The sequence below is a fragment of the Tyto alba genome, unplaced genomic scaffold (assembly GCF_018691265.1).
Source record: "Tyto alba isolate M040663 unplaced genomic scaffold, T.alba_DEE_v4.0 Super-Scaffold_41, whole genome shotgun sequence".
NCBI lineage: Eukaryota > Metazoa > Chordata > Aves > Strigiformes > Tytonidae > Tyto > Tyto alba.
This window is the reverse complement of record NW_024881317.1, coordinates 22,726,230-22,753,556: the sequence shown is the minus strand read 5'-3', so window position 1 is coordinate 22,753,556 and position 27,327 is coordinate 22,726,230. Positions and strand designations below refer to the sequence as shown.

General features: G+C 43.9%; 1 protein-coding gene across 3 annotated transcripts in view; it reads left to right on the top strand.

Moving 5' to 3' along the window:
- Positions 1 to 27,327, top strand: part of BBS4 (Bardet-Biedl syndrome 4) — a 43,612-nt gene that overhangs the window by 12,214 nt on the left and 4,071 nt on the right. For 2 of the 3 annotated variants that reach the window (XM_042803711.1, XM_042803712.1), the window contains 13 exons: positions 6,636 to 6,715; positions 11,689 to 11,752; positions 12,531 to 12,642; positions 13,257 to 13,329; positions 15,188 to 15,241; positions 17,096 to 17,223; positions 19,045 to 19,099; positions 20,614 to 20,682; positions 21,946 to 22,098; positions 22,230 to 22,401; positions 22,835 to 22,904; positions 26,398 to 26,539; positions 26,923 to 27,133. In XM_042803711.1, coding sequence (XP_042659645.1) covers positions 6,636 to 6,715; positions 11,689 to 11,752; positions 12,531 to 12,642; positions 13,257 to 13,329; positions 15,188 to 15,241; positions 17,096 to 17,223; positions 19,045 to 19,099; positions 20,614 to 20,682; positions 21,946 to 22,098; positions 22,230 to 22,401; positions 22,835 to 22,904; positions 26,398 to 26,539; positions 26,923 to 27,133 — 1,383 coding nt within the window. Of the gene's footprint in view, positions 1 to 1,402; positions 1,492 to 6,635; positions 6,716 to 11,688; positions 11,753 to 12,530; positions 12,643 to 13,256; positions 13,330 to 15,187; positions 15,242 to 17,095; positions 17,224 to 19,044; positions 19,100 to 20,613; positions 20,683 to 21,945; positions 22,099 to 22,229; positions 22,402 to 22,834; positions 22,905 to 26,397; positions 26,540 to 26,922; positions 27,134 to 27,327 lie in introns of all 3 variants that reach the window. The other variant, XM_042803713.1, reaches the window with a different exon arrangement.

Genomic DNA, 27,327 nt, shown 5'->3' with positions numbered 1-27,327 from the left:
GATGTTCCTGTACTAGTTTTCTTTCAACGCTGTAAAGTATTTATATTGCTACAGTCTCAATAAAAGCCTTTAAGTGTCTGCGTAAGGAAGAGGATTTCTTGTTAAATTTGTCTGTGCACAAGCCTAGCTAGGAATTTGTAGGATGCTCCTCTGATATCAAGACAGTCTGTTATTTTTAAATCTAAAAACCTTGCTATTAGAACTTGAACATGCTTTCTCTCTGTTATTCATACCTTATTTTGGAAAATACAATTCCCTGGCAGTGATATGTTGTTTTATAGTAGCTATTTGAGTTTCTGCCTTATTATTTTAATATTATATTTGTTTAGAAGATAGTTATTACCTCCGTGTCACCAGTTTTACAAACGGTAGCTTAATTCCTCACATTGGCAGCTTGTGAAGCTCAAGGCAAAGAGGAGGTATGCACAGCTGGTTTCCTCCTTGCCTTTCTCTCCCTATCAGTGTTTATTTAACACAGCTGTGAGAGCACCAAGCTTCATTTTGGGCTGTAACCACAGCTATGCCTGACAGTAAACCTTCCCTGAGCTCTGCAAGTGGGAATAGTTGTAACCCTGACAATAATGTCAGCAAACATCTCCAGGAGACTGAATTGGGAATTGAGGGATGGGGTGAATGTTGGTCCTGAAAGACCTTCATGTGTTGCCTCTCAGTTTTGGATGCTCTCCTGCAGTGGCACGTCAATTGTCTTTATGCTTTTGTGAGTTTGCTGTTAAGCAGATGACTGGAATTACTTTAAAATGGGAAATTAATCTCAAATCGAAAAGATCAACGCTCCTCGTGTGTGTTAGAGTGAGTCTTGCCCGACGATGGGAGATGATAACCTCGCTCCCTTGTGGCTTCACTGCAGCAAAGCTTCCTGATCCGATTTCTTCAGAGCAAGGTGCATTTTATCAAATTCTTCTTTGGTGCAGCTCTCTTAATAGCAAAATGTTACAATAGAGGCTTTGGTCATTGCCTCTGTGTTTATTAGCAAAATGTTGCAATAGAGCCTTTGGTCATTGCTTCTGTGTTTGTTAATTTTGAAAATACCTGTGTGCTTGAATGCTGTTTTACAACATGCATTTTTTATTAGAATTTGGAAAGGGACAGTTGACTCAGGGTCCAGATCAGGCCTTTTGGATAATCTTACCCATATTTGTGGTAGCTACCACAGTGGATCCAGACTATGGCTCATGAAGCCACTGCAGAACAAAAAAAAAAGAAAAAAACAAACAAACAAACCCCACTTTCATTTAATTATTTCTCTGAGGATTTTCTGTCCTCTCCTTGTGCTGTATGTTATGTGTGGTTTAGCATGGTTTAGCTTATTACAGATTTTGGCCCGATAACAGGTTCTTGTTTGTGTCTTCTTGAGTCTTTTGCTTCTCTGCTTCTCTTCCAGGCTCTTCTCGCTGCTCTTGCTCAGTTTGCTGCAGGTTGGGTTGCAAAGCTGAAGGGACAAGGAGTGAATTTGGGCTCAGCCTCTTTCCAGTAAGCTGGGGTGGAAGACGGGCTGGTCTCTGATGTTTTATTTTCAGTCTGATGAGACTAAAATGTGTTTTGGAGCTCCTTCTCCACCTCAGAGAGCCATAGCAGATCTGTGCTTTTCACAGGAAGGATGGTAGGGTGCTCCAGGCAGCTGACAGCGTGCACGCTGGAGAAAAAAAGTTGAAAAGCTGCTGGATGCTTACAGTTGTGCAGTTGTTTTGAAATCCACTTTACTCTGGCTGTGCCCACAATAAAAGTGGTCTCTTTGCACCTGCAATTTCTTTAAGAGGATGGCTGGTGCTTTAGCAATCGTTTCCCTCATGAAATCTGATAGGGGCCTTCTGGGGCTTTTTTTTTTACTCCTCTCTCTTTACAGCAACTTCAAAACCCTTTTAGTAAATCTAAACCTCACTGTTTGCTAGTTCATATCTAAGCTATAATTACCCGATATGAAGATGCAAGCACAAAATAATTTCCCAGGGATGTTTACACAAAAGGGAGTAACTCTGATTTTTTTTTTTTTTTTTCTCCAGTCCTTTGAGGAAAAATCTATGAGAGGATGAGTAAAGCGAAGAGTGATGATAGTGCAGCACAGATACAAATGTGATGATCTTACTCCGATTCTGTCGGGGTTTCCACTCCAGTGGCTTTCTTAAAGGAGCACTGTCAGAAAGAAAAATCACGCTGCTGGAAGCGGGTTGTGCAATCAATCACTGGCCACTGAGAAAGTGGGGGATCAGATGGATTCCCTTTTGAATTCAATCAAAACACACTTCAAAGGAACTAGCGTGTCTCTTGGCTGAGGTATTTAATCATATATTTGGTGCTTAGCTCCCTGTCGCAGTTGCTTAATGAGACTAGACGTTTGTAACCCCAGAAAAGAAAGGCCAAAAGATAATTATGCAAGTTATAAACTCTTTTCACTATAGATACCAAGTTTTAGGATAATTGCATTTTCTTGGGGTGGCCCTTGAGCAGACTGATTTACAGAAAATAATGACTTTCTTTTTTTTTTTTTTTTTTTTTTTCCCACTGCTAGATTGGTATAAACTACTGTTTTCTAACCTGTAGTCCCTGCATCCCTGCAGTGCCTGGGTTATTTGCGAGGGCTCTGTGAAAAAAAAAACAAAGAAAATTGTGTCTTCATATGATCCGCAGCAGTTACATACGAGAAACTTCTGAAGGGCCTTATATTGAAGAAGGTGGAAAAGTGCAGTGTAGACAGACTGAAGAACTTGATGAATGTGCTCAGCTCCTCCTGGAGAGGCCAAATTTGATGGCCTTTCCCCGTGCAGAAACCTTCTGAGTGACTGGTTGCAGCAGTATGTGTTCCCAGCTCTAATTAGTGTGAGATTGCAAACCATTATATGCCATATGGAGCCTCCAGTGTTCCTGATCATCCTTGTACTTGAGAAGACCACAGTGTGCTGCCGGTGCTTCTTTCTGCTCTGCCCCTTGTAGCAGCCCCCATGGCCAGATCAGCCATACATCGCTGCTCTGGCTGATGCAGCAAGAGCTGAGTGACACACATCATCTGTAAGGAGTGATTTTTTAGGTATTCCGTGGCTAATTATTAAACTCGGAAAAAATATGTGGACATTAGGACCAGCAATGATTGAATCGTGTCATTTCAGGAAAGCACAGATTGTTTTATTCTCTTTCTCTGGAACTAGAATCTCAAACAGCTGGGGATTTGTATTTCCCTTTTCGTCAGAAAAATGCAGTGACCCTTTGCACTGGGTCAGCCCTTATCGGCAGGCTGGGGGAGCAAACCTGAGAGAGATAAATGCACCAGAAGTAGGTATCCCACCCCTTTTGTGGAAAAACAAATGTGGATTAAGATGATTGTGGTTCTGGAGAAGTGTATAGATAATTTGCATTACTTCTTTCTGCATCTGAATAGAGTATGGAGCCTCGTAATAATCCTTTACTTCCCACAGCTCCTTTTGGGGGCATCAGACATGTTCCTGTGTGAAATTTATTAATTTTCTCACAATTTCTTTGTCCTTCTCCTCGGTCCTCTGTGGGATCTGCATCAGATTTGGTTCTTGGTGTTTATGTTTGGTTTCTTTAGAGAAGAAGTCAAACTGTTTACATTTACTTTCTGGAATAGACTTGGAGAGTGCATCAACTTTCTTCTGTGAAACTTTGTTTTGTATTCAGATATAAGATTCACTTATATCTATGGATTAATCTAGGCATCTTTGTTGAAAGGCATCAGAATTGTTTGCCTGTTTTCAATTTGCTTGGTTTAGGGGAAAAAAGAGTAAAAAGGAGAGTAATGTCCCCTCAGTCAGGTTTGTTGATATTTCAAAATGAGGTTTACGAGTGTAAAAACTCCATGTGTTTTCCCAGTTCCACATCGTTATCCTTAGCTCAGCATATTGCCGGGGGAAGCAAAACTGTTTTATCTCTGCAGATGTGAACACCGTTCTCTTAAGTGGCTCATGGTATGTTTTGATTTCTCTGTTTTCTCTCCAGCTCATCTCTTCTAGGTAACTACTCTGGGGTTTTGCAGTCTTGGACCCAGAAGGCAGGTGGTGTCTGTTTTACCCTTTTCTTCTGCAGCTTGATACTCTGCTCAGCACTTGCTCTGATGTTCAGCATTTCTTCCTTCCCAACACTGTTCTCAGCAGGCATTTCTGTAGCGTGGGAGTGGAGTATAATGTCCCTCTGGTCTTAAAAGTGTGAAAAAGCTCTTTCCTTCAGGAATTAAACAACTGATCTTCCATCCGCTTGCTGATGTACTGTCCTCTTAGCTTAGCCCAAAACATTTGTGTAGGCTCTAAAGTAATTTAGCCTTTCCCATCTCAGCTGACAACACACCCCAGCCAACTAGCTTTTCTGTATGTTTTAACATTTAATGATGATGCCTATTTCTTTTTAACCTCCCACTTGGTAGGAGACCAGGTGGGGTATGTCTGGAGGGTCTTCTGATTAATCCCTATTTAAGACAGTTTTCATTGTATATAGTGATGTAGGATTTCGTAAGTTTAAGCTGTATGTATTAGTTGGCACAAAATGGCAAAGTATACTTTAGTTTTGACAGTAACTGCGATCTTTGTGGTTAAATAGAGTTTTCAGTGTCTGCTCTTACCTTCTTTTGTAAGTACATGAATTTAAGAAGTGCGCAGGTGTATCAGACATGTGTCTGGTTTGGTGTTTTGTATTGTATAGTGGCACCAGGAGACACTGCAGAAGAACACACAAGTCCGGCAGCTTTCTGCAGCATGTTTTTTGCACCCCCAATGCTGTCTCGGAAAAGAAGCTTGTGTCAAACCCTGACACCCATCATAACTTACACAAGGAAGTCATTACATATCTACTAATGAATTAGGTAACCCCTCAATGGGCTTCAGAAGAGCAGCCCTCCAGACTGTTTATGAAATACCATTTTTTCAATCAATTTGGAGCTATTTAGGCAGCCTCTTAACTCTTCCCTTCATGGTTTTACTGTAAGAAGGCTGAATGAAAAATATGAAGTCACCAGAAATCAATTATTCTGATTTGGGGACACACATATTAAAATGCCTTGCTTACAAAGATCCAGATATTACACAACAGAGCAGAATTTGAGAACACTTGGATCCCTGATCTGTGCATTTCTGTAAACTTAGCTTGTTTGGATTACTTTTTTGTTTGGGCTGTGATTTTTCTATTTGTTTTTAGGGTAGTTGAACCTTCTTTATAAGGTATTTGACCTTAAATTGCTGGTGTGCCCAGGTAAATCTGAGCTCTAGTGTAAATCTGGCTGGATAGTTTGGAATTTAAGAAAAAAAGGAAAACAACAAAACCAGAATGTCATCACAAAATTTTTCCCAACTTCAATAGCTGAAGAAATTCGAGTTGTTTTTGCGTGTTCTCAGTGATACTAGACTTGGTGTGAACTGTGGGGGAGAGCCTGGTATGTTTGAGAGCTGTGTTTGCTACTAGCCCCAGGTGCAGTCCTGCTGCGATTAAAGCTCTAAATTCTAAAAGATAACAACACTTCGCACTGATAGCGTCTCCCGACATGGTTCAGTCCTTCCAGCTGCAGAGTTTCTTCTTTGTTACATCTGATCACGACCCGTGCTGCCGGCTGGCAGCGGGGACCTTCTGCTCCGGGTGCTGGAAGCTTGAGCCGGCGTCTCCGTCGGCGGTGTGGATTCGTGCCGTGCTCCGTGGGGCTGGGAGAAGGTGGCCTGGCGCTGGGTCGCCCTCGCCGCTGCCCCGGATTCCTCGCCTTGCTCTGCTTCTGCACTTCTGTCATAATATTGACTTGCAAACAGACAGCTTTTTTTTTGCCAGTTGCTATGGTTACCTCTCAGCTACCCGCATCTCAACTGTGGAAACCAGTAACAAGCAATACATTTCAAGCCTTAATGAAATGCACAGCAGTGTGTTAAACTTTTAAACCCAACATGAATATCACTAAGCAACATCCATTCGTGATTTGCCATAATTACTGCTGCAAGCTCCTTACGATTGAAATGCTGGAGCACAAGTCTTTCTCCTCTGCTGCATCAAATACGTTTTTCTGCCGGTAGCTTCACAGTATCTCAGACCTGTGATGTTTCACAGTCCCTTCACAGTTTCAAAGAACTAAGTTTGACCTCTTTAAATTATTCACACCTTCAGACCAGCAACATTTCCAAAATCTCCTTTTGTGTCAATCGCCTGTTTTCTTCCCAGAAATTTATTTTAAAGAGCTTTGATTCTTCTGCCCTAGTTCCAAGATGCGAATCCGACTTGTTTCCTCCAAGCTGCTGCTTGCGTGTTTGGAAGAACCAATTCCACCAAACCAGTATTAGTGTTGAATTAAAATGTGTGTGTAGTTGGTGCTTGGAGCTGTTTACACCAGAAGGAGCCGATGCCTCAAGTCTTTTGAGGTGATAGTTTTCTGCTAAGAGGTCTCACTTAGTGTCTATCCTGAATAATGCATTTTATCCATCAGTTTGAGAAGTGAACTAAAACTGGACACTGTTTATATGTCCGCACTCCAGGCTTCAAGTCCAGTGATTAATTGTACCACCCAATGCAATAGCAGTTCTTCAGTTAGTTGCATTGTACTTGCAGATCGGGTGGTTCCGAATATCTCTCATGCTGTGGCCAGATTCTCTGTTGATCAGTCTGATTTCCTGTATTCTGTTAATATTTTACATTTACAGCACCAGAGTTACCAATCATAGAGAGGAAAAACTGGTTGATCTACCTGCTGTATGTTCGCAGAGACTACGATGAGTGTAAGGTAAGAGCTGCTTTTGGGACTTTGTATTAGGAAGTATTTTACTCAGGTAATGAAACGAGTATTCATTTCATTTTCCAAACCACTCTCTTTCCTCACTTCTTTTGGAATAAGGGGACCGGAAGAAAACACAAGTGAAATGACTTAAGTGTTCTCAAATCCTTGGCTACCTTCAGCATCCATGAGTACTGTTCTCTGGAGTAATCTGTGAGCTCAGTATGTCTTTGGGAGTGGAAAAATGGAAAAAATTGCAAACCTCTCTTGTTCCAAGTGATGGATAGGGTCTTCCAAACTGATAATAATGCAGTTCCGTAGTGCAGGTCTCTCGATAATTGTCGTGGTTTAGGCCTGATTGGCAGCCAACCACAATGCAGCAGCTCTCTCTCCCTTCCCCTCCGGCAATGAGAAGGGACAGAGAGCCAGGCTTGGGGTTCAAGATAGGACTGGGATGGGGAAAAATCCCCCTTTTATGATCACGAGCAAAAGGCAGACTCGTTAGGGGAAGAAAAAAAAGAACATACATTTATTACAGACACTAACAACACATAACAAAGTAGGACAGTGAGAAGCATTGCCACATCTTGAGAACACCTTCCCCCACCCCTCCCTTCTTCCCGGGCTCAGCTCTGCTCCCAGATATCTCTACCTCCATCCCCAGGGGCGCAGGGGCAGGGAATGGGGGGTGCAGTCAGTGCTGCCATCTTCCTTCATGCTTCGGTGAGGGGAGTGTCCAGAAACTTGTTCCTCCTGCTCCATCGTGGTCCCCCTCTCACAGGAGACAGTCCTCCACAAACTTTCTCCGACTTGAATTCCCTCCCACGGGCCGCAGCGTTCCCCACACTGCTCCGTCATGGGTCACTAACTTCCTCCGACTGGATTCCCTCCCACGGCTGCAGCCCTTCCCGAGCTGCTCCGGCGTGGGACACCGCCGCATGCTGCAATCCTCCCAGCACTGAATTACAGCAGCAGGGATGCCTTCTCCCATGAGACCCCGGCCTTCTTTGGGCACAGAACCTTGATCAACCAGGCACAAAACACAGGCTGTAAATCAATGTCTTCTCCACCGCAGATCTCCATGGGTGGCAGGGGGGGGCCACCCTGCCGTCTCCCCACAGGATACAGGGGGGTCTCTGCTCCGGCACACCTTGCCCCCCCTTTCATCCTCCGTTCCTCCACTGACCTTGGTGCTCACGCAGCTGCAGCGACTCCTCCTCACCAGTCCCACTGCTCCTCACCACGTCCCTTCTTAAATACGTTATTGCAGAGGCGCAGCCAATTGGCTCAATTTCCCAAACAGAAGTGGAGCTGACTTGGAGCTGGGGGAGCTTCAAGAAGCTTCTCACAGGGGGCTGCCCCTATAGCCCCCTCCCCTGCCACCAAAAAACTCCACCACTCACTCAACCCAGGACAGATAACACTACAGAGGCGCTGCAAAAAACACTTCAATTGAGTAAAACTTTACTACCAAGTCTAAAAAAAAAAAAAAATGATCTTGGTTAGCCTTGAACAAAATTCTTTCATTTTACACATGATACATTGCACTCTTTAATTTCTCCTGGGTTTGGTGGGTAGCTTGGAAGCGGATGTTCATTTGGGATTATAAGGGTAAGTGGACTAAGGAATGGCAAATCTGTTATTAAACTGTGTTTTGCTGATGAAACAAATGCAAGCTATTGAAGATGCTGCACCAGTGGGCAGCAGGAGGGCAATAAGAGAGCTGCCTGTTTCTGTCATGTGCAAAGATCTGAAAATACTTTTTTTTGCTTCTGGAACACCAGCGTTGGTCAGAAGTTGTCTCTCTCTGCTGGAGAGCTCCTGGGGGTGCTTAGGAAAGGGGCAGGCTGGAGGAAATTCATTTTGCTCTTAACTAATGGAGCTGGAGGGTTGTATCATCAGCAGAGTGATTTCCTCCCAGATCTTGGTTTAAATAGATATAAATAAAAGTTGGACTAGCAATCTAAATAGAAAATTGTTTCCCTTTTCTGTTGCTCTGACTGCATTTTTTTGGTCTTTGAATGCGTATGTTTACTGTTTTGGTGATGTGATGTAGAATCAGAGTGCAGAAAAGATGTATGGCTCAGAAAAACAGATTAAATAGCCAAGTAGATGATATAATTGCAACATTGACTTCTCCATGTCTTCATCAGTCACGGAAGCAAGCAAAATACGGGGAAAAAAAATAAAGAGGAGACAACTGTGTTACTTGTCAGGCCAGCTTTGCAGTAGCAAAGCCTTTCTTCAGAGCTCACAAAGGAGGGGTTTTGGAGTGGAGCTGGAAGAGTTTAGCACCAGACCATAGCACTTAAAATGATCTTCCCTCCTTTTGCCCAGATGCGATGGATGTGTGCTCAGGGGCCTGGATTTGTCCCAGAGCAGATAGGCTCCTCAGCATGCCGGGATGCTTTGTTGGTCACTGAGGAATGATAGGCATGTCCAGAAGGCATTCAGACCTTAGGTGGGCTGGGCTGCCCTCTGGCAGGCTCTGTCTCTCTCTGCTGGTGTTGGGTGGGGTTACGGATCTAACCTGGGTGCCCCGGGTGCTTACCCTTATACATGATGAGCATAGACATTCCCAAACATGCTGTTTGGGGCTGATAACTTCAAAAATGGAAGAGGTATTGACAGTATCCCCAATAGCTTAAATTGCTGTTAACTCCTTGGTTTCACTGTAGTTTGGGCATGTGTTAAAGTCCATTAATTTTCTTTTAAGTCTCAGCTAAGAAAGGAGCGACCTGTGACGCTATTAATTTTAGTCTGAATATTGCTACACCCCGCTCAGTGCTTTGAAATGCTTCCTCTCTAACACAGTTTTAAAAGCCCTCATATTTTTCAATGATGTAAAAGACCAAGAACAAACTGTTTGTTTACCAACATTAGCTCTCCAAAGTGAAGGCATCAAATTGATTTTAACCCTTACAGTGCCACTCCTGCATCTATTTTGGTGTTGCCAAGCTTTTGACAAATTTTGCTGCTTGTTACAACAAGGGATTAATAATGCTGGCTGTTTGATTCGCCTCTCATTCTAGCCAGCGAGACGCAAGGAAAACATCCCCCAGAGCCTGCGGCTGCAGCATCTCCTGCGTTCGCACAGGCAGAGAGGAGTGGGGGGAGCGGAGGGACAGGCCCTGCTAAGCAGCCATCATCACTCAGCTCTTGCCCTTCACATGCAAAGCTAATAAACGGTGTTTTCTCCTTGCAGCATCAACTACAGCCCTGCCCCCAAACCATTTTTCACAACAGAAATCTTCTGCTTCTGTTATGTGCGAGAAAGGAATTATTAAAATTACCAGATGCTTTTAATTAATTAAAATCGCTCACGCTGGCTGGTCTCCTGCCAGTGTGTCTAAATTCTGTTTGCGGGTGAAATAAACCTGGGAGGAAAAGCTGGGATTACAGATCGTATTTCTCAGATCAAGGCCTTTTGCTACGGGATTTTTTAGGGCTTATAGAATTAATCAGATCCCTCAAAAAGATAGCTCTCTATTGCCCTCTCTTGCTCTGAGAAACTGGTTTTATGTAGATGGAGCAATATAGAGTATCTGTATTAAGGAAATGCTTGGTTATCTCCAAGTTGTATGTCCTATAATAATGTCCTTTGTAAAGAGTAAAATATAGAGATATTAGCAGATACAGATAAGGGGAAGAGCAGTCTAGACTTGTTCTTCCTTTTCTGTCCTCTCTTTATTTTTCTTTTTATGAGCGAGGATTCTCAGCAATAACCCTCCTTACCTTCACTCCACTTCCCTTCTGCATGGTATATTTGAGGTTCAGTTTTCCTCCTTCTTTTCAGGGCCTTCACTTATATTCTTCCCAGAGGCAGGGGATGCTGGTGCTGATCATACACTTGACAGAAGTGCCAGATAAGCATCAGGTTATTGCTAGCCTAGACATCTTTCTTTCCCCCTTTGTGTCTTTCACTTCCAAACAAAAGAGGAGTCTCAGAGCAGGAATGATGTTCTTGGTTTGTAACCAGACTGCTCATCCTCCCAAAGGTCACTCTTTTTGACCAGTTTTATAATTTCGGGTCATGTATGACTACGGAATATAGCCAAACTGTACCCATACCCCAAACTGTCAGCTGCATGAATGCAGCCAGCAAGAATTTACATTTTCATCATTTTTTTTCCCCTTCCTTTTCCCATGTACTCGTCATTTGTTCATTTGGCTTTCATTGACTCAGCTGCAGTTGCTCCAATTCAATTTATTTCTTCACAAATGGTCTAGAGTAGATACCCTTATCAGCAGAGGATGCTTTCAGAGATTCCTTGTGGCATTTTCCCTAGGTAATATCTAATTATCTTTGCTAATAGGAATGAACAGAGAAATACTAAAAGGGCTACAATATTCCTGGCACAATGCTCTTCACACATGGTGATGAGCTTGCACTCTTCTGTGCACTCTTGCAGTTGTCTCAGCTGTAGTCCAGTGCCTTTATTATATATGAGGTTGTGGTTTCTGTAACTGAAACCAAATCTTTGTCAGTAGTTTTGTTAAAATGTTGGAAGTTTACAACTTTTATAGCATTTTAATATCATATATTGCAGCATTTAGCTACAAATTCTGTATTAATATTGACTTTTCCAAGCACAAATTCTGATTAAATGAATTTTGTAGTTCTTGTGTCCTGTGTGATACCACTGTTACTGTCACATAAGGAAGAACTGTGTCCATCAACACGTTGCATGATGTTTAAATTCAAGTTATTTTAGGGCATTCTGCAATAAACATGGAGACAGCATGGCTATATGTAGCACATACAAAAAATTCTTCAAATCAAGGTTGCAGGACGTATTTGGCTAGTCAGAAATCAATTTTCTTTTATAGGAATTGCCTTTATTAAAATATTTGAAGGGTTTATATTCTTCTGAAAGCTGCCACGTTGCGGTTTAGTAATGGGGTAATAGCGAACCAGGTAACAGGTTTCGCGGTGAGGAAGGGTGCATTTGGTGTGTACTCTCTGCACTTTGTCATTTCAGGCAGTCATCAAAGAGCAGCTCCAGGAGTCTCACGGGCTGTGTGAATATGCAGTCTACGTTCAAGGTATGTTGCAGGAGGCCTCCGAAAGTCTTAATTTTGCTAAAGCAAGTTACTTCTGATTTGAAATACAGTGAAAAATAAGAAGGGGAACAGGTGACAGAAACATAAAATTCATATGTAAGAAATATTTGGCTTTTTTTTCTGCTTGCTAGGTCTAGTTTTGAAGTTTGGGTTTTTCACATGAAACGGGTAGATTAGATTTTCTGTCTCCTCTGTACCGATGAGCTTGGCGTCAATTCCTCCTTGGACTACGGGGCTCTTGGTGTGTTCTTGAGTCGTGTGCTTGATGGTGTTACAGATGCATGTTTTCTGTTAGAGCTACCCCGAGTGATTGTTGTCTTACTGTTTGCTTTAAAGATGGTACTCCTCTTCCTGTCCTGCCTACTGTCCCCTAAAAAATGTGCCCCGAAACTTGGCATTGCAATTCAAAGTGCCATGATGGGGGACAGCTGAGATTTTTTGGCTAGGGACATACTGCAGCCTGCAGAAGCTGGGGAGGGGAGAAATCCTGATTGCATCTTAATGAGCAATTGGCCAGGATTTAAAGCTGCCCTTGTTCTGAAAAACACAAACTTTTTCAGGCATGCACAAGTCCTTTGCATGCGTTGTCATTCTGCCCTCAGATACATACAGCTTCTGCCTGAGGTTGCTGCAGGAGGGGAAAAGACCACATGAGCATTGTTACAATACATCTGCACCCCTCCTTCTTTCCCTGCTGTCAGCAAGGCATGTTTTTCCTGCAGATAACGGACTAATTTGCCCTGTGTATGTTGTCTTACAGCTTTGATATTTCGCTTGGAGGGGAAAATTCAAGAATCTCTTGAACTTTTTCAGACATGTTCCATACTGAACCCTCGAAGCGCTGACAATCTCAAGCAGGTGGCACGATCGCTGTGAGTGGTGTTTTATTGTTTCTCTCTGATGTGCCACCCAGGACCTTCCATGTTTTGTTTTTCTCCCAGGCATCAATTGAAATCCCAGGCTGCTTAATTCCAAACATGCTTCCTCCTTATCAACATCTGAGTTGGCTTCCAGAAGCATGGGCTACCCTTAAAAGCAGAATCTCTTATCTACCTGTCTGCTACTGTATTTTCTTTGTGTGCTTTAAGCAAGAGAGGTAACGGACTGAGTTCTAGGTCCAGAGCTAAGGGTGCTGACCTGAGCTGTGTAAACTTGCCTACAGAGCCCTTTCTGTGTCTGAATATCTGGCTAGATCACCTGTCTTTTTCCTTTGAGACAAAGGCAGACCGCAGAGCCTGTGAATTCATTCCTTGCATCTCCGGTAACATCAGGGAGTGGCTCAGCATCTTGCAGGATTGATGTGCTTGGCCCTGGAAGGGAGTGGTGCTCTAATTGTAATATTGCTGAGATTGTAAACTTCTCAGGGCTGCTCGTGCAGGTCTCTGGAGAACTAGCAAATAGCATCATTTCTCACTGGCAGAAGTGAGAGTGGTTGCACAGTAGGGTTTCAGAGCAAGAAAAAATAAAAATTGAAATGCTTTCACAGGTTTCTTTTGGGGAAGCACAAGGCAGCCATTGAAGTGTACAACGAAGCAGCTAAACTTGATGAAAAGGACTGGGTAAGTGTTTCAGTGACTTGCAGATTATTGTAGTATGCAGATGTTTCTGCAGTTTTATGAAGACAGCTGCAAACTTGTTCCGAGCAGAGGTGAGCTCATGCTGCCTGCAGTCTGGGCAGAGGAGGAGCTGCAGGGCTGGGAGGCATTGCCTTTTAGCACAGGCTCACAGGCACGGATGAGCCTCTGCAGCGTCTGGTTTGGATCACAGGAGCAAGGCATCATTTCTACCTGCAAAATCTCACACCCTGTCTTGGGGCACAGAGAACCAAGTAACATGTTTGAGCTTTACAAAGTGTCAGTATTAACATAGCCATATGTATACCTTAAGGAAAGTATGGGAAGTAGCTCCCTGTTTGGAAACCTTAGTTATCATTAAAACTTGCTTGAGTACTTTGGAAAGCTTTTGTAATGCAAAACACCATTGAAACAGATTACCCTCAAACTGGCCAAGAGGGTTACTTGTTACCTTCCAAGCATTACTTGTTTTGGCAAAACATAGGCTGCTACAGAAGCAATAATTAAATTAACTCTTCTGTATAAGAAGACAAAGAGTGAAGGAAGATCATTGGGAAGGGAACTGTGTGACAGTGGGTGAGAGGAGAGAGGAATTGCGGGCAGCCTTCTTCAGGTGACTGTTTTGCCTGCAGAAGTGCTGTTTCTGACATAGGCTTGCTGCATGTGGTCTCGTTCCCTACGACATCAGACACTCACTGACTTTAGCCCTACGTCTGACGCTCAGTATGTCTACCATTCAGGCTTGATACAAGGATATGTTTAGTATTATTCAACCTATCCTGTCCCAGACAACTCAGAAACTTTTATACTGTGGGTCTTCTTTCAGGTCTGCGTTCCCTTAGCTAACCAGGCTACTTGCAGTATGCACTTGGCGTGCCTATAACCCTGTTTACAAGCACAGCAGGCAGACTTCAGTGGGTATTTTGATTAGTTATTTCCCATATCTGGCTCAACACTGGAAGTAGGGCCAGCCTGCGTTCTTCCCTTGTGCTGCCTCATTCTGCAAGCCACAGTAACCAGGAGTTACCGATTCATTACTCTTTTCCACAGTTGGAGAGACTGTGTGGAAGAAAATATCATTCTAAGAGGGTTAATGGGGAAATAAGAGAGTTTCCTTTCAAAGATCAAGGCTGTCTAAGCTGATGAAGCAGTGAAATGCTCACCAGAATAGAAACAAGGAACGAGTGGACCTTGCTTTTCAGCTCCCCAAGATGTGCCAGCGTGGGGAAGGTGGCAAGCAGCTTGTCTGTTAAACTGTTGATGGTGAATTAGAGGCATGATTGTTCCCTACAGTGTCACCAGAGTGTTTAGGATCCCTAAGCGATCTTCCTACTCCGTTTCAAAATTGTTTAAGATGCCAGGGGGATATCAGCCCTTCTGGTGCTCGACTTCTATTTTGGAAAATCAGGCACATCTTCAGATTTTGTCCAGGTGGGTGCGGCATTGTGCACGCCCTAATGACTGCACAGCTAGATTGAGAGGCACCCATAAGGGCAACTTGCTACTTTCAGAGATCTCGCCGGGAGCTGAGTCACATTTCAATGATGAAATGAGTCTTTGCTCCTTGGTCTCTAAAGAGACCATTGTCATTTCCTTGGTTTTTGCCTTGATGGCCTGTAGTCTTTTGTGTACAATCACACTTGAACTCTGTAGGCTCCTGGAGTAACTTGAATTTATAGGTTTACTTGATTTGCAAGGCAAGAAGGGTGTGGGCTGGCACAGGGGTCTCCCCATCCAGGTCAGTGATGACTGATATCACTGGCAGATTATGTAGCATGAATTTCATACCTCATGCTGATTTGGGTTTGTTTGTGGTTTGTTTTTTTTTTTTTTTTTCATACAGGAGATCAGCCACAACCTAGGTGTGTGCTACATGTACCTCAAACACTTCAACAAGGTAATGCAAATGCTCATCTTGTCTACCTGACAAATGGGAAGCAGGGTTCCCAGAGATTTCACTTTCTTTGGTAGTTGGAAGTGGATCATTTGCACTGGATTTGCATTTGCACTGGATAGGTATCAAGGAAGCTTTTTGCTTCAGCATTTGTTTCTGGGAGCAAAAGTCTGTGAGCTGTCTCTGTTTTCATTTGCATGTTGAGTTACTTTGAGTCAGCTGCAAGTTAATGAAGTTGGGTAAGAGTGGCATGGAGGTTAGCCTTGTTGCAGGTCAGGAGGCTTTTTCTGAACTAGGATTTTTCAGAGTGTTTCTGGTTTTAAAGGGAATGCTTGAAAAACCTCAAAGAGCCACCTTTAACTAGACAGAAAACCAGTTGTGGTCCAACAAGAGCTGCTTCTGTTTCACAGTCTTTTAAAACCAGGACCATAAACACTGCTGGTTTTGTCAGGAGCAGCAATCCGTAGAGCATGCCAGTTCCATCTTCTTGAAAGAGAAGTGTGATGGTAAACACCCAAACCGTTTCCCCAGCGTACAGCTCAAACTACTGCACCTCATGCAGAGAGTTTCTGAAGAAAACCTGCTGCCCCTTGGGTCTGGTAGGGTTCAGAGAGAAGAGTTACGGGGTTGGTTTGCAGGAGGTGCGGCAGGCACCTTTTTTCCTCTATGTAAAGGTTTTGCTCCTGTGTCTGGAGCTCCTTTTGCACCAAACCTGGAGCAAAAGTCAAAAAAGAGCATAGCTGCGGCGTGGGCAGCACTAACTTCATTAGTTTTGTAGCTAATAAAGGACTTGCTGGAAGCTTGAAATGGAGTTTTGTTCCCAGGTCTGAGGATGCCATTCCCAGCTCCTCTCTTAACCTTCCCCTAGGTGCTTGTGGTGAGCACTGAGCTGTCTCTGATCCCGTGGGGATCAGGGATTACTTTGTAAGGGAAAAACCAGAATTTAGAAACCTTTTGTTCCCACTTTGGCCCAAGTGCTCCCTGCTACTCTTTCTGGTGGAGTGCTGTGGCCCTTGCAGCAAACCGCCGCTGCGTTCTCTGTTCGAGGCATCGCTGTAAAGCAAGAAGCTCTGGAGTATAGGTTCATACTTGGGATTTGTTGTCTGCACTAACACCTGCCAAACTGGGACCTGCTGACATCTCATCTGAGATGTACTGATCACCCTGGGTGGCAGTACTTCCATGAGGATGTCTGAAATAGAAAGAAGCCTTTGGGGATGGCTGTCTCTTCAGTAGTTGCTGGTAACGTATATCCTGTATTGCAGAGTTCCATAACTGTGTCAACATTTCTCTTTCTAATAAATCACGTGCTCAGAGACTGCAAACATCCTTTGCTGTCCTGCTGGCTAGGCTTGAGGAAGTAAGAGGTAGACATGCTTCAAAGTGTCTCCTGGTGGAGGGGATCGGTGTGTGCCTGACAAAAGCTGATACGCTCCTCCTGTTTACTTTGCAATCCACGCTCGTTGCTGGAAGAAGCATTTTGGTGAAGAATAAACTGTAATGTACCTGTTAACCTAGCAAATCTGGAGATTCCCTCCAAACCAAACAAATTCAAATATAGGAGCAGGCCCGTACTCCTCTCCTCCTTGGGAGGTCATTGCCTCTTCTCTTGGCTTGAAACACGCTGCATTGCCTTTTTCTGTCCCTGAAAACACGTGGCTCCTGATGCAGAACTTGTTTCAACAATTAGCTGTGCTGGGTTTTGCTAGCAGGGTTCTCCGAGCGCCGGGGGTGTTAGCTGTTCTCTTTTCGCCAGCTGCTGGGGATTGCTCTTGGGCTATTGCTTCACCGAGGTCTCCCTAATCACTTTTTTGTTTTGTTCTGTTTTTGTATTATTCTCTGTGGTTGTGTGTTTAGGCACGAGACCAGCTAAACAATGCCCTGGAGCTCAACAGGCATGATCTGACTTACATGATGCTGGGGAAAATTCACCTTTTGGAAGGGGAGACGGATAAAGCCATTGAAATCTATAAGAAAGCCGTAGAGTAAGAATATATCCTTTTTTCTATCTGCCCATGTCCTATCCTCTGCCAGGAGAAATTTGATTGGTGTCCCAGATCTGAATTGAGGACATGATTAAAAAGCTAATGGTAATTATAGTGTCTCTGTGCAAAGCTGGCACTTTCAAGCTCTTCAGCTGTCTCTGCTCTCAGCTGTAGTCCTCTTCCTGCTGACAATGTGTCAGGGAAGAAGGTAGATGTTTGAAGGTCTGCCAAAAAAAAAGTGAAAAAACAAATGGACAGAGATGCCTGTGAGCAAACCTATCCAAAACTGACTTCATAAATCCCAAAGGTTTATCTACCAAAAAGATCTAACCCCGGGTGTCTCTCTAGCCTTGATTGTCTGTCAAAAATCAGTTGCTGGGTTTCACATGCTGTTTTCACTTGGAGTGATTGGTGTTTGAAAGTGTGTGAGTAGGCAGACTAGAGGTGGGTTGGTGCACAGTGAGTTTCTCCCACCATCTCACTGTTTGTCAGTACCTATCTGTCTTGTTTTAGGGCATTCCTGAACATCTGATTTACCAAATCTTTTAAAATGTAGTTTTGTAAAGGAGGCAAACACTAAAGAAAAGCAGGAGCATTTCAGAAGCCACTGGAGGATCTACATTTTGTACCAGCTCTCTTCACATACTGTTTCCTTACACGTTTGCTTTTGGGTGCTGTCTGAGAGTATATTGGGTTGGGCAGACTTTTGGACTAATATAGACAGTTTATTACATGAATAATCCTTGCTAAGCATTTTACCAGGTTTATATATCTCACTTTGGTGCTCCCCTGACCTTCCTTCTTCCTCACTCCTGTTTTTGGTTGTTTTTTTTTTTTTTCCCTCATCTGTCTATTACATTTTGCCTGCTGTTACCAGCTCCACGATATAGTCTGTTGTTGCTCTGTGTTTATATACCATCAGACACGGGTGGTTTTGTTCTGGCTGAGGTTTGAAGGTGCCAATGTGTGTGTGCATATTGGATTTCTTAAGTCTTAATAGCAGGGAATTACTTCTGTTAAGGTGAGTGAGGCTGCAAATACAGTGTCACTTTCTACTTGTTCTTTTCTGTTGTCGTTTCCATCCTATTTATGTCTTCAAAAACTGCTGGGGATGGGGATGCTTTTAAAAGGGTTCACAGCATTACTGTACAAACATCATACTAGCAGCGGAGGATTGGGAGTACCATACAGTAATTGAAAGCCTTTGGGACATACTTTTTTTTCAAGCTTCTCTGGACTGAATGGAGTGGTGTATGGCCAGGGGTACGTTAGCAGGTCTGAGCACTCTGGTCTGTGGGCTGCAGCGTGGCACAGAGCCAGGGTGAGCAGCCCACAGCTGGCCTGCAAAACCGCGTTTGTAATCTTTTTATAGTGTGAATGAAAAGTCTGATGATGAGTGTGTGTAGGATCCATCAGAAATGCTGAGGCTTTCCTGTCCTACATGGCCCAAGAGGCTTGGGATGGATTTACAAGGTGGTTTATAGGAGATGATGGAAAATCCCATTTTATATTTCCAGGTCACTGATGCAGACTCACTTTGAAGCTTAACAAAACCACATTATCTTATTATGCATCCAGATGTATTTCACTGAGCTATGTTGACTTTCCATTTATATCTAGAAGACAGTTTGAAAGCTTAGGTGTAATACTGTTCAAAGGAAGTTCCCATGGTGGCAATTGTTCCAGTATTTGTGTTTAATAAGAACCGTTAATTTCCTGGAGTGATACTAGTATAAGGTAGCATCATAATTCCATGTTCTGCTTTTACCTTGTTCTAGAAGGTCTAATAAGCAGTGCAGCTCTCTGGCTTTTGTATTACAGGTTTTCTCCAGAAAACACAGACCTCCTTACAACACTGGGGTTACTTTACTTGAAGGTAATGAAGACTGTTAGCTATGACATGAACTTAATTATTTGCAAAATGACCAAGGTTTTTTTTTTTTTTTTTGTAGTTAATTTCTATCCACCTTCCTGTGACTTGCACCCAGTTCTCTAAAGACTGTATTTAACATGACAGAGCTTGCTTTTCTGTATCTTCTTTTTTCCTTTTTGCTGCTAAAAGCAAGTTGATTTCCTGGACCTGAGCCAGAGCAGGAATTCTGTTTGGCAGCCGCCCTAATTCTGTTATAAATCCTCCAAGTATAACAAAACATAACTAGTCATTACCTTGTTTCTGGAGCAGGAGTCTAGCAAGTTATTCTCCTACAGAAGCAGCCGTGAAATTGCTAGTGTTAATGCACCACAGAAGAAAATCGGAATCGATTTAAATAACAAAGGCATGCTTATCACTCGGGTCCGTAAAACGTATGGGAAGGACTGTCTGATTATTCCAAAAGTAAGCCTCCCAAAGAGAGAGCAAGCAAAGAAGAATAGGCAGTACAGCCTGAAAGGTTTGATGGGCTGGAAAACTTGCACCAAGTGCTGATTTGGAAAGATCCTGAAGGATTTTCCTAATCATTCAGACGCTCAAGAACAAAGCGTAGACCTTGAAAACAATTGCCTTGCTCTAGAGCTGGGGAAATGCCAGAGGAGCCTTGGATGTCTTAAGTGGATATGTGTGGATTTAGAAGGGAGTATGATATGGGAAGCTTATAGAAGTAGTGTGAGTGTAACATTTGCCCCGTGAATTCAGCCCCCAGGTCTCTGTGCTGTGATGCATTTGTTCAGTTTATCACGTCTCTGGATACATACTCACCTTCAGGAGTTTTAAAGATGCTTCTACAGCTTTCCCACTTGCTATTAATTACAGAAGGCGCTGGACACTGATGCATCAGTATAATTGCTGAAGTGACAGATGGGCTTCTCATCAATTTTTATGAGCAAAGGAGGACACTAGTATCCAGAATTTTTATCCTGTTTGGACTGGTACAATTCTGGCATAACTCAATTGAAAATGATAGGATTTAAGTGCTTCTAAGCAGTCATGTGCTTATATACGGACAGGTCATGCCCACTAACACTTGTGGTCCATTAGAAGAAAAGGGAAGACTTTCTCCCTTGAAAAGAGTGCCCTGGGGAGTGAGGAGGTTGTGGGGAGGGAGTCAAGAATGAGCAGAGTAGCAATTTGTAGCCTCTTTTCTGGAAGAGAGGAAGGACCAGAGGACCGTAAACCCAGAGCTCGCTCCTGTATGGAAGAGTCAGAGCACAAACTATGTGGAAGCCTTTGTTTTGGTCAGAACAGTGAATCCAGCCTAGCAAAATAAATTTTTAGAATCTGTTTTGTAAACTATCAAACAAGAGCATATCTGTGTAGCGGGAGCACTGTAAAATTCGCTTTTCTGAATCTTTCTTTTAACTGAACTGGAAATTCTAGTGCCCCGAAAGCATGTGTTCTCCTTCTTAACCCCTCTTATTCCTGAATTTCTGATGCTTGTTTACTTCTTTTCCCAGCGTGGGGATTACCAGAAGGCTTTTGAACACCTTGGAAACGCGCTTACTTACGACCCAGGCAACTACAAGGTATCATGAGGAGTGGAAACGAGCCAGCCTAATGATGATGAGACACCTCTTAAAGCTAATTCCAGTATCAGATCTTTGCCATCTGTATCCAGGGCCTTAGCCTGGAGAGGCTGAAAAGGATCTTGCCCAGAAAACTTTCTCCAAAATACATTCCTGGGACCTTTCCCTGGGTAGAGAGTTGGATGTGCGTGGAGATAGGGAAAGGGGAGGAGGCAGAATATGGGATGTTAAATTGATCCCTTTGGATTTTAATTTGAAGTTGCACCAAACCCAGGTAGCATTAACAAATGGAATTTACTTTGAAAAGAAAGTCTTCTAGACATTGTTTCAAAAATCCCAAGAGCTGTGTCCGGGTCTCTGTGACTCCTAGGCAGGGAGCACAGATACAAGTGATATTCCATTATATTATTCTCCCATCTGCTAATAACCCTGCCTGTGCTTCCAGCTGTTGTATACAAATGTGACTTTTCCTTGGCTCTGGTCTAGAATGCCGTGCTTGGCATCTGAGTTTCACTCCTGATTGTGAAACTGCTTCCCTTTTTAGGCATGTCACTTAATTTCTCTCTGCCTCTTTTCTCCTTTTGTACGATGTTGACGCTGTAGATTATTGAAATGTGTGGTTGACAAATTATATACGAATGCAAGCCAAATGTTATTGTGAAAACACCTTTGCACATACAAATTTTACTTGTCACAGTGAGATATCATAAAGGACTTAACTAGTGTGGTTTAAATATAGTGTGTTGTAATCACTTGCTTTTTTTGCCCCGTGCATATTACCATTAATTTGCAATATCGACCAGTCAGTGTGAACTAGGCTAGCTTTGCTGCATATGTCTTGCTTGAGTATGTTTTACTCTTCACTTAACTTGCTATTTCTATCTGCGCTTGTCGGTAGAAAGAATCTATTAGTGCATAGATCTTCTTAGAAACCCAGACTCTAGGAGATACTACTGTCACACCAAAACATACCCTAAACACTTGTCACGTTGCAATATTTCCAAGGCAGTTATGATCAAGATAGCGCAGGAAGAAGCGGACTCAAGCCCCTTCTTTACCCTCTCTTCTGCAATATGTTGGGAGATTCTGGAGTCCCCGTCTGCTCCCCACTGTTGGTCTTGGAAGCCCCCAGAAGAAAACACCCCAAAAAGTTAAATGGTTGCTCTTGAGATGGCTTTAGTTTATTCATTTTGTCCTGTTGTCTTCTTGCTGTATTTGGGAAAGCGCAGTTCCTCAGCTGGTCACTCTTGTCATCTCTCAAAGGCTACCTTGGCAGCTGGCAGCATGATGCAGGCCCACGGAGATTTTGACGTTGCCCTCTCCAAGTACAGGGTGGTAGCCAGCACTGTGCCTGAAAGCCCCCCGCTGTGGAACAACATTGGCATGTGCTTCTTTGGGAAGAAGAAATACGTAGCAGTAAGTATCTGGTTCCCTTTCTTTTTTCACCTGTAGCTGGCTTCACGCAAGAACAAGGTTCCTCTCGTGTCAGAGACAGGAGGCCTGTTCTGGGTGGGCTGTGTTACAGCACATTTATTCCTTTTTCGAAGGCTATCAGTTGCCTGAAGCGAGCAAACTACTTGGCTCCCTTTGACTGGAAGATTTTGTACAATTTGGGGTTAGTCCACCTCACGATGCAGCAGTACGCGTCTGCTTTCCACTTCCTCAGTGCGGCCATCAACTTCCAGCCCAAGATGGGAGAGCTGTATATGCTCCTTGCAGGTATTCAACCCTCCATCATCCAGCGCCGGTGTATGCCCAGCTTCGTGGATGCAGCATTATAGGGACAGAAAGTTTGGGCTGAAGTAAAAAAATATTGGATAAGGGCTATACTAAGAACCCGTTCCCCGGGTCACTGGGAGCTGTAAAGTCTGAATAGTGTGTTCTCTCTCTGTGGTGAATAGAAAGGTTAAATTGCAGTCAGATCCAGATTAAATGTCAGAAAAGACTTGGGTTGCCCAGCACTGGACATTTTGGGGATGAAGCAAGGCAGATATTTGTCAAAAGTTACATTAGTAGGGTTAATCCTGGCAGCGGTCCAGACAACCCTGCTAGCACCTATTTATTTTATGATGTGATATCATTCAGAATTGTCCTAAAAATTAAGTCCTCATGAAGCATCAATTTGTGTTGCATACATTTTGCTTTGGTACAGTTGCTCTGACAAACCTTGAAGACATTGAGAATGCAAAACGTTCCTATGAGCAAGCTGTGGCACTGGACAAGTAAGTCTTAACCGTAGCTGTCAGTTTTTTCATCGCGTTGTTTTGCCTCCCTGCACCCTGGTTTCCCTTGCGTGGTTTGTCCCTTGGTCTACTTTGACCCTAAACAATTTGCTGTAGGGAAACATCTTTATTCCTGCAGCTGTGCAAGTGACAGTTTTAAAACCACCTTTTTTATGTTTTTTTTTTTTTTTTTTTTTTTATTCAAGTCAGCTCTGAAAAACGAAAGGGAAATTTTGTTACAGACCAACCCAAAGCTGGTTTTTATTTTGCTGTTTAGTTAGTGAGTCCGTGGTGATGACTGTGGATTCCAGGCCTCATGTCAGTGAATATTTATACACAGTGGAGCAGATTCAATAGAAGAAAACCAGTCATCCCAGAATATTTTGTAACCCAAAGTCTGAGCGTTGTGCAGAGCAATGAGAAGCTTGGGATAAGGCCTGTTCTGAATTGGGCAGAGGGAGGATTTTAGCTGGGAGAATGTGGGCAAGAAGTTAGTAAAAGCATGTAAAGGGGCATCAGTGTTGTCCTTTCTCCTCCATTTTGTTAACAATGTCTGTTTGCAATGTAACTCTTAAAATCAGAGCACTTGATTTCGGAAATGGTAAGATGAACCTTGAAGTATTTCATCATTTCAGGCAGAAAACCAGATTTGTCTCAAATTTATGAATAGTTTTGTCTCTCCCCCCAATTTTCTGTGAATATTTGCATCCTTACAGCAACCAGCACCGTGCTCCTGAGCCCCAACGGGCGACAGAGCTGTGGCAAAAGCACTCTGGCCACCCGCAGTGGCCACCAGAAGGTGCTGCTCCCTTTTCCTCTCTCCTCTCTAACCTACTGGCCAGGCTTCATTTGCAGAACTCTGGAAGTTCCTAAGCCTATCATAAATGGGCAGCAGGTTTCAAAAAATAACGTTTGGCACTGTAGGGCAGTTCTCTTTGCAAAGAGGTGCTGTAAGGGCACTCAGATGTTTACTGGGAATTACCTGGCTTGCACGCGTGCCGGAGCTCTTGCATCAGTTAGCCCTGCGCGCGCAGCCAGCACGCGCCTGGCACTGAAGTTCTTCATGCTTTGGCGTCAAGAGAATTACAAAGCAGGTTTAAATGTTACTTCTGCATCTGTTTCAGACATCAGGAGGTCTGTGCAACCTCCTCAGAGGAACCGAACCTGTGCAAACTATGGTCAAAGATTTGTAAATACACTGCTGTGCAAGAGCATTTTGCAGTTATGCCTTGGTCGTTCCTACCAACATCACTGACTGAGTCCAGTTGGCTCCTTTGCCTGGCTTTCCTAGTCAGCCTTCCGTGCCTAACAAAGCAGGGCAGGGCCTTAAAGATTGCTCAGACTGCTTAGTCATGAGCTTGTGGGCTTTGGTCAAAGAGAAGGAATAGAAATTCAGCTCTACAACTTTGCCTAAGTATTTGGCACTACTGTGATGCTATGGCCGTAGTGTCTTACCAGGAAAATAAAACCTCATCAAAGCAAAAATGAATGCCAACTGCCAGGGACTGCTGGGAGGAATATCCAGACTTTGTTAGGCTTGTTCAGCTGGCATGCTGTATATTTTAGACAGTTACTGTGTGGCAGAATCCATGTGCCCACAGGCTTTCTTTCCTGGCATATTATGAACTGTTTGCCTGGGATGAAGATAGCCCTGTTTACTTCCATTGCCATAAATACTTTTTTAGCAGCGCTGTGACATTTGGCCTGGGTGCTGTTCAGGGGTCTGGAATGGAGAGCACCGTGGAAAAATCTTTAAAGAAGGTGTTTCTTCTTAGTACTGCTTCTAACTCAGAGCTCTCTCTTCTTTCTGTGGTTATTTAGGTATTGATTTTTTTCTAACTGTCATATTACTTCTCAGCTCTTGAAGCGAATTGGCTTCAGAAGGTTCAATTAATTTTAAAATTGGTTGTTCCCAGATCTGTCTGATCTCTTCAGTGTTTTTGTTGTATAAGCTTGGTTTTTCTGTATTTTCTTTTTTGGCTTTTTTTCGTGTGTGGGGGGGTGGGGTGTGAAGAGATGAGGTTTTGATTTTTTTGTTTTTGTTTTTCCTATGTATTGCTTCCTTTGCTTTGGCAGAGGCAGTGAGGAGGTTTTTCTTTGTGATGGGATCAGTGTTCCAGTCTCTCAGTTAAAGGAAAACCAATGGTTATAAATGCTATCAGATTTCTTCTAATAGTCTTCTTTCTTGTAGCGCTGTCATATAACTTACCAAGGATGGATTGTCACGGCCTGCAGATGACACTTTCTGTTTATTGATCGGTGCCAGCAGAAGCCTTCCCTTCTGCACTTTTCACAGAGGATGCTCTCTCTGTCTTGGCCCCCCAGGCGCGGGTGCTGGAGTCCTTGGATGGCTCCAGTTATCCCTGCCACGCTCCAGGAGAGGGCACCAGTCCCTTGCTCTCGTTTATTGAGCAAACTACAAAGCCTGTCTCACTGACCTGTGTGCAGTGATAAATGCATGCGGCTCCCCTGCAGGGAGCTGTGGTTAGACAGTGCTCTGCCCTGCATCCCTCGACAGCACATCCCCTGTTCTGAGCCAATGCAGGCTCTGCGCTGCCCGGCCCCATCCTGCAGCACAGACGAGCCCGGTGTCTGCACGAGCTCCCGGGCTGGGGCCCGTCACCCTCTTGCATTTTCCTTCCTTTGGCAGCTGATACACATGCATTTTGCTTCTCCAAAATAAGGGTCAAATTCAGACTGCTAAAGAATGGTCAGGGCAGCCTGAGTGTGGCTCGTCAGGCAATTCGGGAAGGGTCAGCTCTCCGAGAGCTTCACTCACCAGTTACAGAGCCAAGGGAGTCAGCTCAGTCTTTCCCTCCAGTTTAGTTTGCCCACGCTCCTGGCTATGCCAGAAGAAAAGTTTCTGTTCAGGGTTAATATAGCCTAGTGAAGAAAATGGATACTGCGGAAAATGAGAATATATGGAGCAAGTCTGCCTTTCTGAAATCTTCATATGCTGGTCTGCTCAGGAAGGGAGGCAGGACTGCGCAGGGTAACAGTGGTACCTGCGGTGCTAGTCTCCAATTCCAGTCCTTCATTACTGGGTATCGCCTCCTGTTTCTCTGTAACAGTCCCTGCAGTTCTGTGTGCTTTTACTGGGTGAATGAGGGAGGAGTGGTGGGGAAAATGGAAGTGTAAGCAGCATCTTCTGTAGCATGTTGGGTTGTAAAATACAATCAGCAAGCATGAGTGTGTTCCACAGCCCTGTCCCATGGCAAGCTGCTCTCCTACAACCTGGGAGAGCCTGCGATAAGTCAGAGCAGAGATCAGTTTCCACAGTATGATGAAAGCCCCAGATGCTTCTCTACCTGCCCCAGGAGCAAGGGGCTGGGAGACCAGGCACTCCCTAAAGACATCTGCTTCGGGGTCAGAGGCTCAGCTGTGCCACGGGCAGGTGTCTCCAGCTTTGCTGCTTGGGCACATCTCAGCATTACTCAAGTCAGGATAAGTGCTCCCACAGTGAACGTTGATGCATCCTGTGTGTTTGCTGCAGGTGCAACCCCCTCGTCAACCTGAACTATGCTGTCCTGCTGTATAACCAGGGCGACAAGAAGGGAGCCCTCTGTCAGTACCAGGAGATGGAGAAGAAGGTCAATGCAGTGAAGGAGAGCGGTACTCTTGACTTTGACCCTGAGGTATGTGCCTAACAGTTGTCAGTGGAAACTAAGTAGCCACGCTGAGGCTGGCAACAGACAAGGAGGAAATTTGACTTTGGAGTCCAATTATTAGGGAGAAATTCTGCTTACGAGATTTTTCCGAGTAGAGCAGTCGCCCGCTGAGAGCTGCTTGTTTCGTTTCTGCGCTTTGAAGCCCAGTTCTTCAATCAATACACAGCAAGACAAGATTCCTTCTTAATTAAGGGAATGAATTAGCAGAGATGTTTCCCTCGAGCACCAAGGCAGTAGCCAGCTCTGCACAACTATAGTTTTTCGGGGGGGTTTTTTATGTTGTCGTTGACTTTATTGTTGTCTGAAGTGTTCCTGTTTATAATGGTCTTCTCTTTTTGCTTCTTGAGAAGATGGTGGAGGTTGCCCAGAAGATGGGAGCTGCCCTGCAAGTAGGGGAGAGCCTGGTGTGGACTAAGGCTTCTAAAGAGTCTAAATCCAAGCAGAGAGCTGCTCAGTCAGGGAGATCCTCCAGCACTCAGCAGCCTTTGGGCTCTAACCAGGCCCTGGGTCAAGCCATGTCCTCAGCTGCAGGGTATGGGAAAACCGTGCAGCTCCCCCCAGGTACACCTCTTTGGCTTCTCTTTAAAGTAGAACTGTGGGAGGTGGGAAGGGAAATCTCTCTGCCTTTTGAGTAGAGTTACAGCACATCTTTAGGAAGGTATTGACTTGCTTACACAGTCGTGATGTCAATATTTGGTAATAACTTTGGTAATAACTTTCCCAGATTTAAAGTGGGGAAGGAAGATGCTTTCTGT